General features: G+C 41.3%; 1 protein-coding gene across 1 annotated transcript in view; it reads right to left on the reverse strand.

The window, feature by feature from the left end:
• FOXP1 (forkhead box P1) overlaps positions 1-14,849 on the reverse strand; it is a 103,925-nt gene that overhangs the window by 45,741 nt on the left and 43,335 nt on the right. The window contains exon 6 of the mRNA XM_082664555.1: positions 9,216-9,320. Coding sequence (XP_082520681.1) covers positions 9,216-9,320 — 105 coding nt within the window. The remainder of the gene's footprint in view (positions 1-9,215; positions 9,321-14,849) is intronic.

The following is a 14,849-nucleotide window of genomic DNA, read 5'->3' on the forward strand; positions in this document are numbered from 1 at the left end:
GTTATGAATGTTGGCATGTGTCATTTTTCCAGACCTAAATGGATGCAAATAGAAAATCTTGCTCAAACGCAGCTATAAAAACAACAGGCTACTGTAAATATACGTTGTTTGGTGGGATTGGATTTTTATGACTCTTTAATTTTTTGGTAGACTGCCCCAGTTTCCACTATTCCTCTAACCATCATAAGTTGAGACATCAAAAAACTGGCAGCATCTCCTAGCTAGTGGGTTGACACGAGACTTGGGAGCAGCAGTAGGTCTCCGTGAACAGAAACAGAATCAGAGGTAGAAACAAATACCTGATTTAAAAAAAAAAAAGAATCATAAGAATTCCCCCTCTATGAGGGTAGGTGGTGAGTGGAAGAGAGAAAGAAATCAAGCTAATAACCTCGGTGATTTTTTTATTCTTCTTCAAGACTAGAACGTAATTTTCTCATCTATTATTGGCAGTATACTACCTAAACACATATTATATCTGAGGATTAATATGTTATTTGGGGGGAATGTATACCACCACGAAAATGAGAAGAGAATTACGGCTCAAAAACATGTCTGGATAGAGAACGTGGCCCTGTTCGCACACCTTCAAAGACCCACCCTTGATGGGGGTGAGTTCAAGTCTATCAGGCACAATCTATCTCTTGCTGATCGCCATATGGAGACGTGCACAAAGAACAGACACTAAGAGATTAAAAAAAAAGAAAGAAAGAAAGGAAAAAAAGGAAAAAAAAAAAACCTTCCAAAAATCACGCAAGAAAACCGAAAGCAGAAAAGAAAAAGGAGAGTGCTTCCCTTCTGTGTGTGAGAGACGAGACTATTTCAACAGCTGATTCCACCCTCAAAGAATACAGCGCACATAAAATAAATACAGGTCACCAAAATTAACAAATCATCATAACTGTCTAATACATCCTGGGCTGGCTGCGGAAAAACAAGATCATTCTGGATTTATATCTGTAAGTATGGGATTTCCTGGACAGTTAATATCCACAAACAATCAAACACAGGAGGAACACGGGGAAAAAGGCAGCATTATTTCAAATTTGAGCTGAGAGTCGTGATTTGTAAAGGGCTCAACAGGAACTGGAGTTGAAATTTGAAGCAAGGAAATTCTTCGACGAGGCACTGATGGACATTTCTCTGTTTCTCTTGGCTCGGTCCAGGTTTTTAGGTCGCTGGGTTTCGAATGGGAGGCCAAATGAGACTCTCGCCAGCACTGAAACTTTGAAGATGACAATGAGCTTAATCCCTCAGTTTAAATAAAATAATAATAATAATTTAAAAAATCGAATGATACTTCACTCAAGAGTCAGAGCTTTTTATGAGACCTGTTGCCAATGTTAGTATCTGGGAATGATCTCATCTTTCATCCTGGCTAAATTCCAACACACAATTTCATTAACCCAGGTACTGCAAGTGATAAAACTCATTTTTCCCTAAAGAGACAGCTAAAAAGTACCAGTTATACATTTATGAAGTACCAGCAATCAAAATTATGGATTTTCTAAAAGGTTTTTAACTACTTTTATTGGAAGGAAAATCGCTGTCTCAGACTTTTGTGACACTACTGCTAATAATAAATTTTACCATTTAGACATGGCCGTAATATGGTAGACACTGTCAATAGAAGTGTGGAGCAAAGACGATCCCCCTGTCTTTTCAGCGATGCCTTCTAATTACAGGCCGGAAGCGATCACGTGAAACACCTAGGCTAGCTAATGGCTCTTAAAATAGAAGAACACACAGCACTGTCTCTGCAGTGGTACAATGCGCCGTGTACACAGACAGTGATGTGCAGCACTGCGTGAGTAGACAGTCAGAAATTTTTCTAATGCTTTCAAAGCCTACGAGGAAAAATTAAACTTCATTTGCATTTCTGACTAAAATCTGTTTGCTGCAAGAAACAATGCATTCCGATGTTATTTGCTGCTTTTTGAGCAAGGCGATGTGGCACTGGGCCGGTTACCTCTGGCAAACTTGTCTCAACTTTTCTATCGAACGTTCTACAGATCACTAGAGGGCACTGTGGTATTTAGGCCACCCTGACCTCTAAGTACTTGGAAAGGTCTTGAACTCCTGAACAGTGTCAGAAAGGTGAAAGGAGAGACATTTCAAGGGGGAAGAAAATGTTTTTTGGTACCACCTGATCTTCCTCGGTCAAACAACTCAAAAAGGCACGGTAAGTGGGAAAGTCAAATCCAGAAACATATTAAGCTCATTGTGGAAAACTCCACGACTTGTCACCTGGGCTCTGATGGGGGAAAATTTCCTCCCCCAGTTCCGGTGACTGAGATGGGGAGGCTAGAATCACATTTGCATATGCCCCCCTTCTAGAAGACTGACTCCCCGTCCACGCGCTCTCCTGCACTCCCCAGAGGTAATTTCACTGCAGAACATCCAGGTGTGCAAACCCAGAGCCACGAATGGGTTTGGAACAATTTATGATATCCGGCCTCCTTCGACGTGTATTAGCATATACCTGGTTTCTTTAACGTACACTTTGTTTTTTCAAAACCACAAACATTGGTGCTGGAATTTCATGTGGAAGTGCTTAAGGGGCTGAAAGTTAACACCTTTGTGATCCTTGCAGCCTCGCGGTGGCTGTGAAAACAAAAGCCTCTTTGTGGAGGCTTTCTTGAAATGTTTTCTTAACATGTTCCAAGTAGTTTTAGGCCGGGAACTAAAGTAAACAAGATGTTACCATGATAAAAACACTTGTGAAAACATTACAGAGCAGCACTTAGGAGTTTCTTGCACATAAAACTCTTCACAGTTTTCAGAAGTGAAATTCAGAGAGAAAAAAAAAATTTTTTTAAGTGAATTAGTGATGAAATAAATGTCCTCTGCTGTCTCCAGCCCTCGACCTTCTTGAAAGGGTCGAAGTTCCACCGCTGGGCATTTCCTCGTGACATTATCCTCCCCGTCTTCTATGACAGCACATATAAAATTTGTTTTGGCTTTAAAAAGTAATGTACATCTGACTAACATGCAAAGGAATTTGGGTTTTGATTGTCTGGCATGGTGCTTCTCTCCATGAGCAATAACCAGGAGATAAAAACAGAAACAGACAAAAAAAAAAAAAACACACCCCAATTTCTTTCAGACGGCTATCAAGCAAGGGCCCAAATTATACTTTTGTTAGATGTTCTGCAAGTGACTGTCGAAAAGAAAAACTAGGGGAAATGGACACATTTTTCCCAAACACACATGAGGAACTGGTATTTGTGAAACTATGGGGTCTGTGTCTGATTTTACATTCTAAGTCAGAAACAGGAAAATGTGGTCATGATTTAGCCTTCAGATCCACTCGCCACCTTGCCAAAGAATGGTATGGGCCCTTTTTCAAAAAGCAAAGGGGAAGAATTATAGATCCCTATTTTTATTGGCGAGGACCGTATCTTCAACCTGGTTAAAAAAAGAATAAAACCTGATCCAAGTGGGGAGAGGACAGGAGGACACGCTGAGCTTCACCTATCTGGATGGCACTGGGCTTCTCTTTGCTTGGCTGTTATCGGAGGATTCCGAGCAATGCAGGGCTGGCGGGCTGCGTTAGAGTTAGCATGAGTACCTGCCGGCGTCAGTTTCCTCCAACAAACACCACTGTCACATGATCACTTAACGGCGCATAGATTAGAAAAAAAATAATCAGCGCTAAAACTGCAACTTGTTTGGAGAAGAAACAGGGAAATAAATGCACACAATAGACAGGGTACCTGCTGGTTGTGATAAAGCGCCCCTCTGTTGGCTGGGAGGGAAAGACAACAGGATGGTTATTTGTACAGTATTTATCTTTGAAATCAAGGGCCCTGTGGTATCCCCTCACCTTGGGAACAAACAAGAGTGTCAAATCTCTGGTTTTGATTGACCAAGAGTTATGATACTTCTTCCCTCAGGAGGGAAAAAAAAAAAAAAAAAAGAGGCCACATTTTGAGACCTGTGAGTCCCCCCTCCCTTCTTTTCACCTCTCTCTCTGTCAACAGTGGCATTTTATTGTCACATGGGAGTTTCCTCCTGAACAACTGATCTTGGCCTCTCTAAAAGTTACAGCTGCCTAGCCTGAGCAACAGAAGACTGGAAAACACTGACCAAGCCAAGTCACCCTGCTCTGTCATACTGAACCCTGAAAACCAGGTGGAAGAACACAAACCCGGGTAAGTATAAAAGGCAGGCACGGATATTCTCCCCAATATGAATAAAAATGAGGGCTCTGTGAATCCACACTAAAGTAAACCCAGGAGAGCGATGATGCCCAGGGAATGCAAGAATGTGGCTCAGCTAAAAACATAATGACACCAAAAACTGTACCCTACGTCAGAGGTCAGCAAACTGGTCCAAGGGACACAGCCACACCCAGTCCTTACAGAGGGTCCTATGGCTGCTTCTCTGCTACGATGGCAGAGCTGAGTGCTTGTCTCAGAGACTGGATGGCCTGCAAAAGCCCATCATATTTACTATCTGATCCTTTATGGAAAAAGTCTGCCACCCTTGCCCTAAGATCACAGCCGACTGTGTAGGACTTCTTACCAGAAATTTCTGGTTAAAAATTATATTAAAGAACGGTCTCTTCTGACATATCAAAGCTCTGCATAGTCACCACCTCTTCCCTAGTTACGAGGTCAGCCATGTTTGGATAGTTTCCATTATTTCTCTTTTAAAAATACACTTAAGGCAGGCTTCCCTGGTGGTGCAGTGGTTAAGAATCCGCCTGCCAATGCAGGGGACACGGATTCGACCCCTGACCCGGGAAGATCCCACATGCCACGGAGCAACTAAGCCCATGCGCCACAACTACTGAGCCTGAGCTCTAGAGCCCGTGAGCCACAACTACTGAGCCCATGTGCCACAACTACTGAAGCCCGTGCGCCTAGAGCCCATGCGCCACAACTACTGAGCCCGAGTGCCACAAGTACTGAAGCCCGCGCACCTAGAGCCCGTGCTCTGCAACAAAAGAAGCCACGACAGTGAGAAGCCCGTGCCCCGTAACGAGAAGAGCAGCCCCCACTCACCGCAACTAGAGAAAGCCCACGCACAGCAACGAAGACCCAACACAGCCAAAAAAATTAAAATTAATTAATTCAAAAAAAACCACAAGTAGACGAGAAAAGAAGTACTTATATTTTTCGAGAGTGCCTGCTATGGGCCAGGCACTTGACACGAGGTACCTTTTTCATTCTCACAACCCCAAGAGGTAGTTATTACTATCGTCCCAAGACACACGTGCTGATACTGAGCTCAAAGAACGCACTCCTAGCAAGTAGCTTCACTGCCCATTCTGCCTTTCTTCAAAGCTTCCTTTATACCTACTGCCTTAGGCAGAGAGCACACAGTTAATAAAATGAGCTGCTTCTAACCAGGCGGTACTATAGAACAGTTAACAGCAAGTCCTATGAAGCCATCCTGTCTGGGTTTGGATCTTGACTCCACCTCTTATAAGCTGTGTGACCTTGGGAAAACTGGTTAACTTTGCTGTGCCTTAGTTTCCTTAACCGTAGGTCGCGAGTAATACTACAGTAATACCACTATAAGGTGGCTGTACTGAACGAGCTATATACATAAAGTACTTGGAACTGTGCCTGCTGCACAGTTCAGGGCTCTGCCAGGGAAGTGTAAAATCAGGGGATTTAGAAGAATCAGGGATTTTTGGGTGAGAAAAACAAGAAATCTGTGAAGCAACACCTAAATCAAAGGCAGAGCAATACGACATTTTTGTTGAGTAGGACTGCCTTGAGAATCTAAGCACCACTGGTATCAATTTGCTAAAACCATAAGAGAACACGTCTAAAGTGGGATAATGGCCCACTCCTGGGCCCAGGAAAGAGGTGCTTTCAGCGCCTACAGATCTGGCAGTTTGAGAAGAAATGTTTGAAACATCACTTCCCACTTCCCGATAATAATGACTCCACTATGATGTCATTCAAAGAGGCCATGTGGCTTTTGTTTGAACCACAAGAAGTATGGCAGCTCTTTCAGTCCAGCTCAATGGAAAGCAAAGTTGGTTTCGCTAAAGCCAACGTGATTACCCTTTAGACGGAGCACACACGTGGGAGACGTGAGTTCACAAGAAGACTAACTTACTTTCCACTACTCTAGGCAAGATCTTGAAAGCTGAAGACAGCTCTGAATTTCCCACAGCTGAAATCATGCTGTAGGAGAAACTCAAAATCCCAAAGTTGTCACAGACCGCAGGTCAACGGATAAACTCAGGAAAGCACCGAGAGAACTCTGAGTTCTAGAGGGTTTTTTTCTTATTCAGCATTTACTTTCCCCTCGGCTGGTTTGCAAGACTCATTTTTTACTTTTGTGAACCAGGCCTCTCATCCCCAGCCCCTACGTGGCTCCTGTGGGGTGAACTTCTTCTTCTGCTCCGAAGGTGGGTGTGTGACTTAAGCCTGGCTGCCTCACTGTGACTGCTTCAAAGCTAGAACACATGACTCAAAGTGGGCCAATGACAGTCTGCTGAGGACGTTTTCCTGGCACTACTGGAAAAGAGATACACTCTGGGATGGATAAACCTGTGGCAGGTAAATCTGTCTTCTTCAGTTCCACTTGGCAAGAGCCTGAGAATGAAGGCAACAAAGAAGAAAACAGAGCTAAGGGGCAATGAACCGATACTCCAATAACCTTGTTCAAGCATCAGGGTCCAGTCATGCTTGAAGACAGCGGTACCACCAGACCTCCTCGTTATAGGAGCCAATTACCATCCTCCGCTTTTTCTGGCTTAAACCAATTAAAGTTGGCTTTCTATAGCTTGCAAACAGAAGTCTTCTGGCCAAATATATGTCAATAAATAAGTACTACGAAATAAACAAGGAACAGTTGCGGGATCACAGTGAGCATTCCAATTCCACTGAGCAAAAATGCCACGTCATGTGCAAAACCACAATAAATAATAGAGACATGAATAAAAGTGAAAATTAGGGGCTTCCCTGGTGGCACAGTGGTTGAGAGTCCGCCTGCCGATGCAGGGAACACGGGTTCGTGCCCCGGTCCGGGAGGATCCCACATGGCGCGGAGCGGCTGGGCCCGTGAGCCATGGCCGCTGAGCCTGCGCGTCCGGAGCCTGTGCTCCGCAACGGGAGAGGCCACAACAGTGAGAGGCCCACGTACCGCGAAAAAAAAAAAAAAAAAAACCAATTCCACTGAGCAAAAATGCCATGTCATGTGCAAAACCACAATAAATAATAGAGACATGAATAAAAGTGAAAAATAAATAAGTGGTTTCCTACATAAGAGCCTGACTCCTAATACCCTTAGAAGAGAAAAGGGCTTTTTTAAAGGAATCAAGCTAGCTTCTAATTCTGATGATCTTCAGATTCTTTTCTTTAGAAATCGATGTAGTTTGAAAAGTGTGCTGTTTCTTTGTGGAGGTATATTTGTCCCCCCAATACATATACATACACACACACATACACACACACACACACACACACCCCTAACGCCAGCTCGCATAATAAAAGGAACTAAGATTTGAGGATTAGAGTGGAAATACTTTGCCTATTAACAAAAATTTGTGAGTGATCAATTGGAAAAATGCCCTCTTCCCTCATGACTCTAAAACTGATACATGTCACCAAAAATGTTGACAGCAACTTTATAGTTCTGGAGACTTTATAAAATAAATCGTATTTACAGATGTTTTCTAGCCATTCTATAGAGGAGTGAAATTAGCACCGAGATATTTATCAAAGGTAGCACTGGTGCCGGAGGTGAAATCAGAATTTAAACGTGGTTTGTGCCAAGATCTTTTTGTCTCGTTATCTACAAACAATTAGGCAAGTGATCAGGAAGCAACAAAACAAAGATTCTACAATGAGGGATTTATAAGAGAACAAAGCCCAATAGCTCTAACCAGAATCATCATAATTGTAACGGACTGTTGCTTAATTTAAGATAAAGTATCACTGCTCTTGAGTATTAATATTTAGAAACAATGTAAAATATCTTTTTTAAAATTTTTACATACTTCCGTTTTTAAGGACCACATAATGCTCTCGAAGTAAAATATTACAGCGGGGAAGCTCTACAATGTTTTCACAGACTCCCATTCATTAATCAAAAAAATGATATTCACCAAAAGCGCTTGCAGGTAGCACGAGATCTATCTCTAAGGGTGGCTTTATTAAAATATTTGTACCCAGGTCTGTAAAGAAAGATACAGAGATTGTTCTAATGATAGAAAGACCGCACAAAACCAGAGACCTGCATGTTAAATCAGCCCGCCTCTATTTCCTGGGGCTTGAATGAGACAGAAAAGCCAGAGGCAAAGACTCCCCACTGCCCCCAGTCCCGACACCCACTTTGCAAACCGTCATGTACCTATATATACAGGAGTTTTACAAGTGCACATGTTTGCTTCTTGCATGATAGATAAACATACTAAATATAACGTAGTGTTATATTCACTCCATACATCAATGATTCACTGATACTATGAATATATTTATGTGATGTCAATAATGCAGGGTGGTTTCGTCTCGATATCTTTAAAGGACAAGGCACCGTAGATGAGGGAAATGTTAACACGTCGTGCAGAAGCATTTCCCTTCGGTTAGGAGAGGATGAACGTACCATTTACTTACAGGGATGCTTTTTCAGTGGTACAGATTCAAATGGGATAACCCAAGTTTTAGTCATACTTTAACTGTAGGAATTAAACTTACTCTCGCCTCCCTATAAGGACAAGAATCTGAACAGAAGTCAACACCAATGCAGAAAGATAAGAATCAGATTGGTAGCTTTTCCCGGGCATCCGTTTCTTACGTTTATAAAGTCATTTGTGAAGAACCAAAGAAGAGGCCCAGTCTCCAAGCTATTAGTGGCCACTAGTTGACACCAATTTTATAAAGCTAGAGCTAGGGCGTATGTCATTGATTTAATATGTAGGGATGTGAATAGAAGTGAAAACTGAATTACTGCACGTTTAATATTGGGAGAATTTTTACTTAATCACTGTCATTCTGAGAAAATAAGTAAATACAGGATCTCACTAAGAGGATCAAAAATGCCCTTGGATGTAAATCCTTCCCCCTTTACAAGGCAACCCTCAGCAGACTCTGTAACTATTCCCGGGACACTGCTCGACATGGTGACTTAGAGGCTACCCTCAAAATGGTGGCGTGAAACTCGCCATCAAAAAGGCACCGCATGAGGAAAAGTACGAAGAGCGGGAGGTGACGGCTACGCGAGAGAAGAAAGCAATATCAAATCCTTCTTACTTTAGAAATGACTGGAAATCTTCACACACTGCTTCACAGCCAGGCCACTTGCATACGCCATGTCCATACAGAGGATGGCTATGGGGATGCTCCTCGTGGGACAAACTGAAAGAAAACACACAGAGGACAAGAGAATAAGTTGGCTGCGCAGAACCCCCCCACCAGACATACGAGGTAAGAGGAGGCAGCCCACGTGGCCAAAGGTGAACCAATCCGTGCTTTCCTCTTCCTGTGGAATTTACGAATTACTTCTGCACGGCGCTCTACTTACAGCAAGAGTTCAATTTCAAAATGCGAACAGCCCAATAGTACAAATGTGCCACCACGTGTGAAAAGTGCTCGACAGGCTTTCGTTAGAGGCAAAGCCCTCCACTCAGACTGCGAAGGGTTCGTTAAAAGGCTAGAACTTATCATTTAACCTACCTAATGAAAATGATAACATCTGTACTTGATTTTGAGATTCTCTCGCTGTTTTCTACCCAGAATGTTACATATTTTTCTCCCCCTCTTCTGCCACCAACAGTATTCCCAAAATTGTAAAATCTTTTCACTGGTTAAGTTTATCAAGCAAAGAAGAGTGCAATTAAATAATTTAGAGTAAAATAATTGAGAAAGACAAATGTATCCAAGTAGATGATTAACTTAAAAAAAAAAAGCTAATAGTGGCAGGAAGATTCTATCCCTAAAATTACTAACACCAAAGAGTGAAAGAAAACTTGGCATGAACATGAAAGGGTTAATCCTCCCGTGGGGTTCCAATCAATAGGTAATGATTGGGCCACACGGATCCAGGTCATGGGACGCTTTGATCCATGCCATGTGGCACTTAGAAAAGTGTATCTGTTGTACTTGCTGATGAACCATATTCTCAAATATTTTCTCTATTAGATTTCTGCATCCAGACTTCTTTCAGACAAATTATTTTTACAGTCGTTTCCATAACCTTAGACTCTGTCAAATAGAAACATAAAACTGACATTAAGAGTTCCGTTTCGTACTAAAGCACACTGTCTTCAAGGAAAGGGCTATTTTGCAACTTACTCCACTGCCGCTGCCTGACTTTGAACTTCAAGCACACTGAATTATGATTTCACACACACACACACACACACACACACACACACACACACACACGAGAGGCCTGTAGTTTATATAACCCCCAGGATGTGCAGTCATATATTTTATCGATTCACATTCGTAGAGCAGACATACACAAACGCCACTTGTCCCTGACTTATAATTAATCCACAGTGAATGTATTATGAACATTTAAACTGAGGGTCATGAATACCAAACACACGTATACACTGAACAACACTTTATCAAAGATCCATAGGTCTCCCTGTGGCTTTTCAATGACTTGCTTGGAAATCTAATAAAATTTGAAAATAATAAGCTAGTTTCCCTGACAATAGAAAACAAAGCTGGGAAACAACAACAAACAAAAAATGCATTAAACTAACTCAGGAAAGCACTGAAAGGTGCCCCCATGAGAGAAAAGAATAGCACAAGTGAACTAAGGTAGTTACAGTGAGGTTTCCAAAGCCCAATGATACAATGATATTCTCTGAGCGGTTACGAGGGTAAAATTCCACTGGACCGAAGGAAAGAATGACTACCTATCTTTGTTCACCTTCAGAGTCTTTAAAGAATAAAAGAGGTATGATATGAAAATAGAATTAAAAAAAATTACTGGCAACATTTAACATCCAAGAATCCTTCAAAGTACCAAGATTCTCAGAATATCTGAGAGGGAAGGATATCATTTAAAAAGAAAACTGTTCCTACCAACATCTTACAAGGAAAAAGAAAAAATATCCAACCATAATAACTCTTCTCTTTACCAATTTTATTAACATTATTTAAAGTATTTTCACAATCCTAAATGCATTAGTATATATTTGTTATAAAATCCTTGAAAAATCTTGAAAAGAAATAACTACCCTCAAGTACACACACACACACACACACAATTTTTGACAAATTAGGCATGAAGATTTGCATCCTTTTAAATTTTAGATAATTTTGAAAATACTCTCTCATGTTATCCACTAATCTTCAAAAGCTTCAGTTACTGATGTGTAACAGTCTGTCATATAGCCTCTTAGCTCGAGCTATCTGCCAAAATTGATATAACCATTCCTCTATTTTGGACACTGAGATTCCCTTCATGTTTCTAATATTTAGGAAAAATGTTAGAAATTAAATTTTACCAGGCAAAACATCCCAGTATATAACTGATTTTTACTAGAAGATATATTCAGAGAAATGGAATCACTCAGTTAAATGAGTACTACGTTTTAAGATTGACCATTAATACTCCATTAAGTTGCTCTTGAGAAATGCTACATGCCCAGTACACTCTCAGCCATTATACCTATTTTGCGTGCTTCTTTAGGTTGGAAAAGAGGAGCCTCAACTAGTGAGGATATAAAATTAGCATCATCAGTTAAAAACTGCCAATGGTTATTCTACTGTGCCTTGTGGGTTAAGCCAGGAGGGTTCTGAAAGTAATAGTAGGAAAGAAGGTACCACGCCTTCACTAGAGGAATTACAACTAGAAATAAAACTACATAATTCAGCACGTGTGCCACCTCCACCCTAACCCCCGTCCCCTGTTTCTAGGCTGACTTATTTGTAAAGGCTCCTTGGACTGAATAAAAACTAGTCTCCTCTAAGAATTTATTTGTGGTTCAACTTAATATCCTTATTTCAAAGAAAAGGACCAATGACAACTCACTGAAGCCTCAGAAGCATCGCCAGTCACACCCTGAAGGCTAGAGGAATGCCAGCTCCTGGCACACATACATACTTACACACTCAGTGGACCTCTTGAAAATGTGCCTCTGCATTAAAACTGTATTTTTTATCATGAAAGCATTATATGTTCTTATTTTTAGAAGTTCACCTCATGCTGTGTTGGCTCAACTCTGCCCCACCCTCGTCCCACACCTAACGCAACCCTACCCTGGCCAACGGTGCAGGCACTCCGGCACATCACCACACTGCACTCTCCTTCTCGTGGGCTCTTGTTTACAAATGTGGAAACACGGGATACATACTGCTGTCACTTGCTGTTCATATTTGGACACTTTAAAATATACAACTGTCTGAGATAAAGTGCTTGGCTTTGAAAGGAAGAAGAACAGACTGGCAGTGATGCCCTGGTGGAGTATCTCTGCAAAGATACATACGATACTCTTAACACTTGTCGCCTCTGGGGCGGGGGACCGGGCATTGCGGTGGGGCGGGGAGCAGAGAAGCGGGATTTTCACTGTATCATTTTTTTGGTGTCTTTCGAAGTTTTAATTTTGTGCATTGTAGGTGTTTTTTGCTGTGCAACTGTTAAATATACGTATACACACACACACACAAACCCATACAGAGACATACACACACATGAAAAAATCAAGTGCTACGCAGGACTCGACTTCCAGCCTGCCACACACCCTGATGCTGGTGGAGCAAATGCTGTATCCTTGCTGCCTGCGTGGCTGAGGCTCACTTCTGGCCTTTCAGTCATTCCGGATGAAGCATCGTTAGACCCCACCTAGCTGTACCCCTGAATGGGAACTTTTCTGTTTCATCAGAGAAGTGGAACAAGCCTTTATACCCTTACTGCCTTTCAGGACTTGCCAAAAGGGACAAGATGGGAAATTAAAAAAAAAAAAAAAAAAAATGAGTACAGGAATTGTTAAACTTGAATGAATTTAGAATTTCATTTCCAGGATGAAACTTGATGGAAAAATGACCATCTCATCATCTGACGGTCAGATAAAGCCCGTGAGCCCAATCATTTACATATACTGGTGACGGGTAGCTCACCCACGTGAGGAGTATAACTTCTGGAAAGCCGCCGAGATCAGTGCTGAGTAAATGGATGAATAAATAGATGTATTTGATTTTAAAGGGATTTCAACATGCTTGCCCCAAAATTAAACTTCAAAACTTTAGGGTCAGTTGTTTAATAAACTATTTTTTACTATGAACTCCCAGGTTGAAAAGTTTTAGGGACAGGGAATCACAACTAGCTCATCTCTGCCCACTCGGTACCTAACACAGAACATGGGCTCAATAAATGCGAGACAGACTCATACAGACAATGATATTATTCTATTTAATGTCTGTGTGGATGTACGCTAAGTTAATGCTTGCCTTTTAAAAAATGTCTTGAAGGTACAGCCCAGAATGATGCCAATCCACTTGAGGAAAGAGCATTCGCACCTTCTATTATTTACCTTTAGTCCAAATATTTAAAACGCAGATAGTACATACTTAAGAAAAGCCCCATGATTTAAATTTCTCCTGATGACCCTTGGTTATGTACAAAATCGATATATTTATTAACACGAAACAGTGACAGCATTTCAGGTTAGGAAGAACCAACTTGCCATGAAAAGTATAACTACACAAAAACAGGTAATAATTCCTGACATTACCTAATACTAAATACACTCTGTATTATTCAGTATGATGTAATGGTGTCACTGACATTTATTTAAGACTTGTTTTGGTATTTATTCTTCCTATATCAAAGTATACCAGCCAGAGCCTTAATTTCAACACTGACTTTGGCCTTTGAGAAGATTTTACATAATGGTTATGGTTTTTCAGCGGCGACTATTCACTACTCCCTTCCCAAGTGCGTTACTCAGCCAAAGCTTGAACTAGAATCACTGCTAAAACTAAGAACAGCTTCTTACTGCAGCCTGTAGACTTTAGCGGCCCTATGCTCTTGGTCCTGTAAGCTGATTTTCCCTGCGGTAGTAAACAAGAGAATCATCTTTGAAGGAGAGGAAAAGCACAGACACCTCAGAGAACAGGGAACCCTCCTACACCGTTGGGAACGTAGACTGGTGTAGCCACTCAGGAACTCCATACTGGTTTTCCATGAGGAAAACAGTATGGAGTTTCCTTAAAAAACTAAAAATAGAGTTACATATGGTCCAGCAACCCCACTCCTGGGCATATAGCTGAGGGAAACTCTAAGTCAAAAAAATACATGCACCCCAAGAGCCAAGACATCGAAGAAACCTAAGTGTCCATTGACAGATGAGAAGGATAAACTTCTTTCTTCTGTGGTATATGTACACAAAAAAGAATGAAATATTGTCATCTGCAGCAACATGGATAGACCTAGAGATTATCATACTAAGTGAACTAAGTCTGACAGAGAAAGGCAAATTTCATACGATATCATTTATATGTGGAATCTAAAAAAAAAATGATACAAATGAACTTATTTACAAAACAGAAACAGACTCACAGATATAGAAAACAAACTTATGGTTACCGAAGGGGAAAGGGAGGGGAGAGGACAAATTAGGAGTTTGGGATTGACATACACACTACTATATATAAAATAAATAATCAACAAGGATCTCCTGTAGAGCACAGGGAACTATATTCAATATCTTGTAATAAACTACAATGGAAAAGAATCTGAAGAAACAAGAAAAGCACAGACGCCTCGCTGTACCTCAATGCCAATTTTCTTTTCTCCTAAAGGCACGCCTCCAGCTTTTCCTGTGCCCTGACCTATGTTCTCGCGTCTGCCTTCTAAGTCTCGTCCTATTTGTTTTTTCCCTTTTCCAAATTTGCCCTGTTTGTTTGCTCAATTTCTGATTCATCTGT

The sequence above is a fragment of the Grampus griseus genome (genome assembly GCF_964374135.1).
Source record: "Grampus griseus genome assembly, chromosome: 10".
Lineage (NCBI taxonomy): Eukaryota > Metazoa > Chordata > Mammalia > Artiodactyla > Delphinidae > Grampus > Grampus griseus.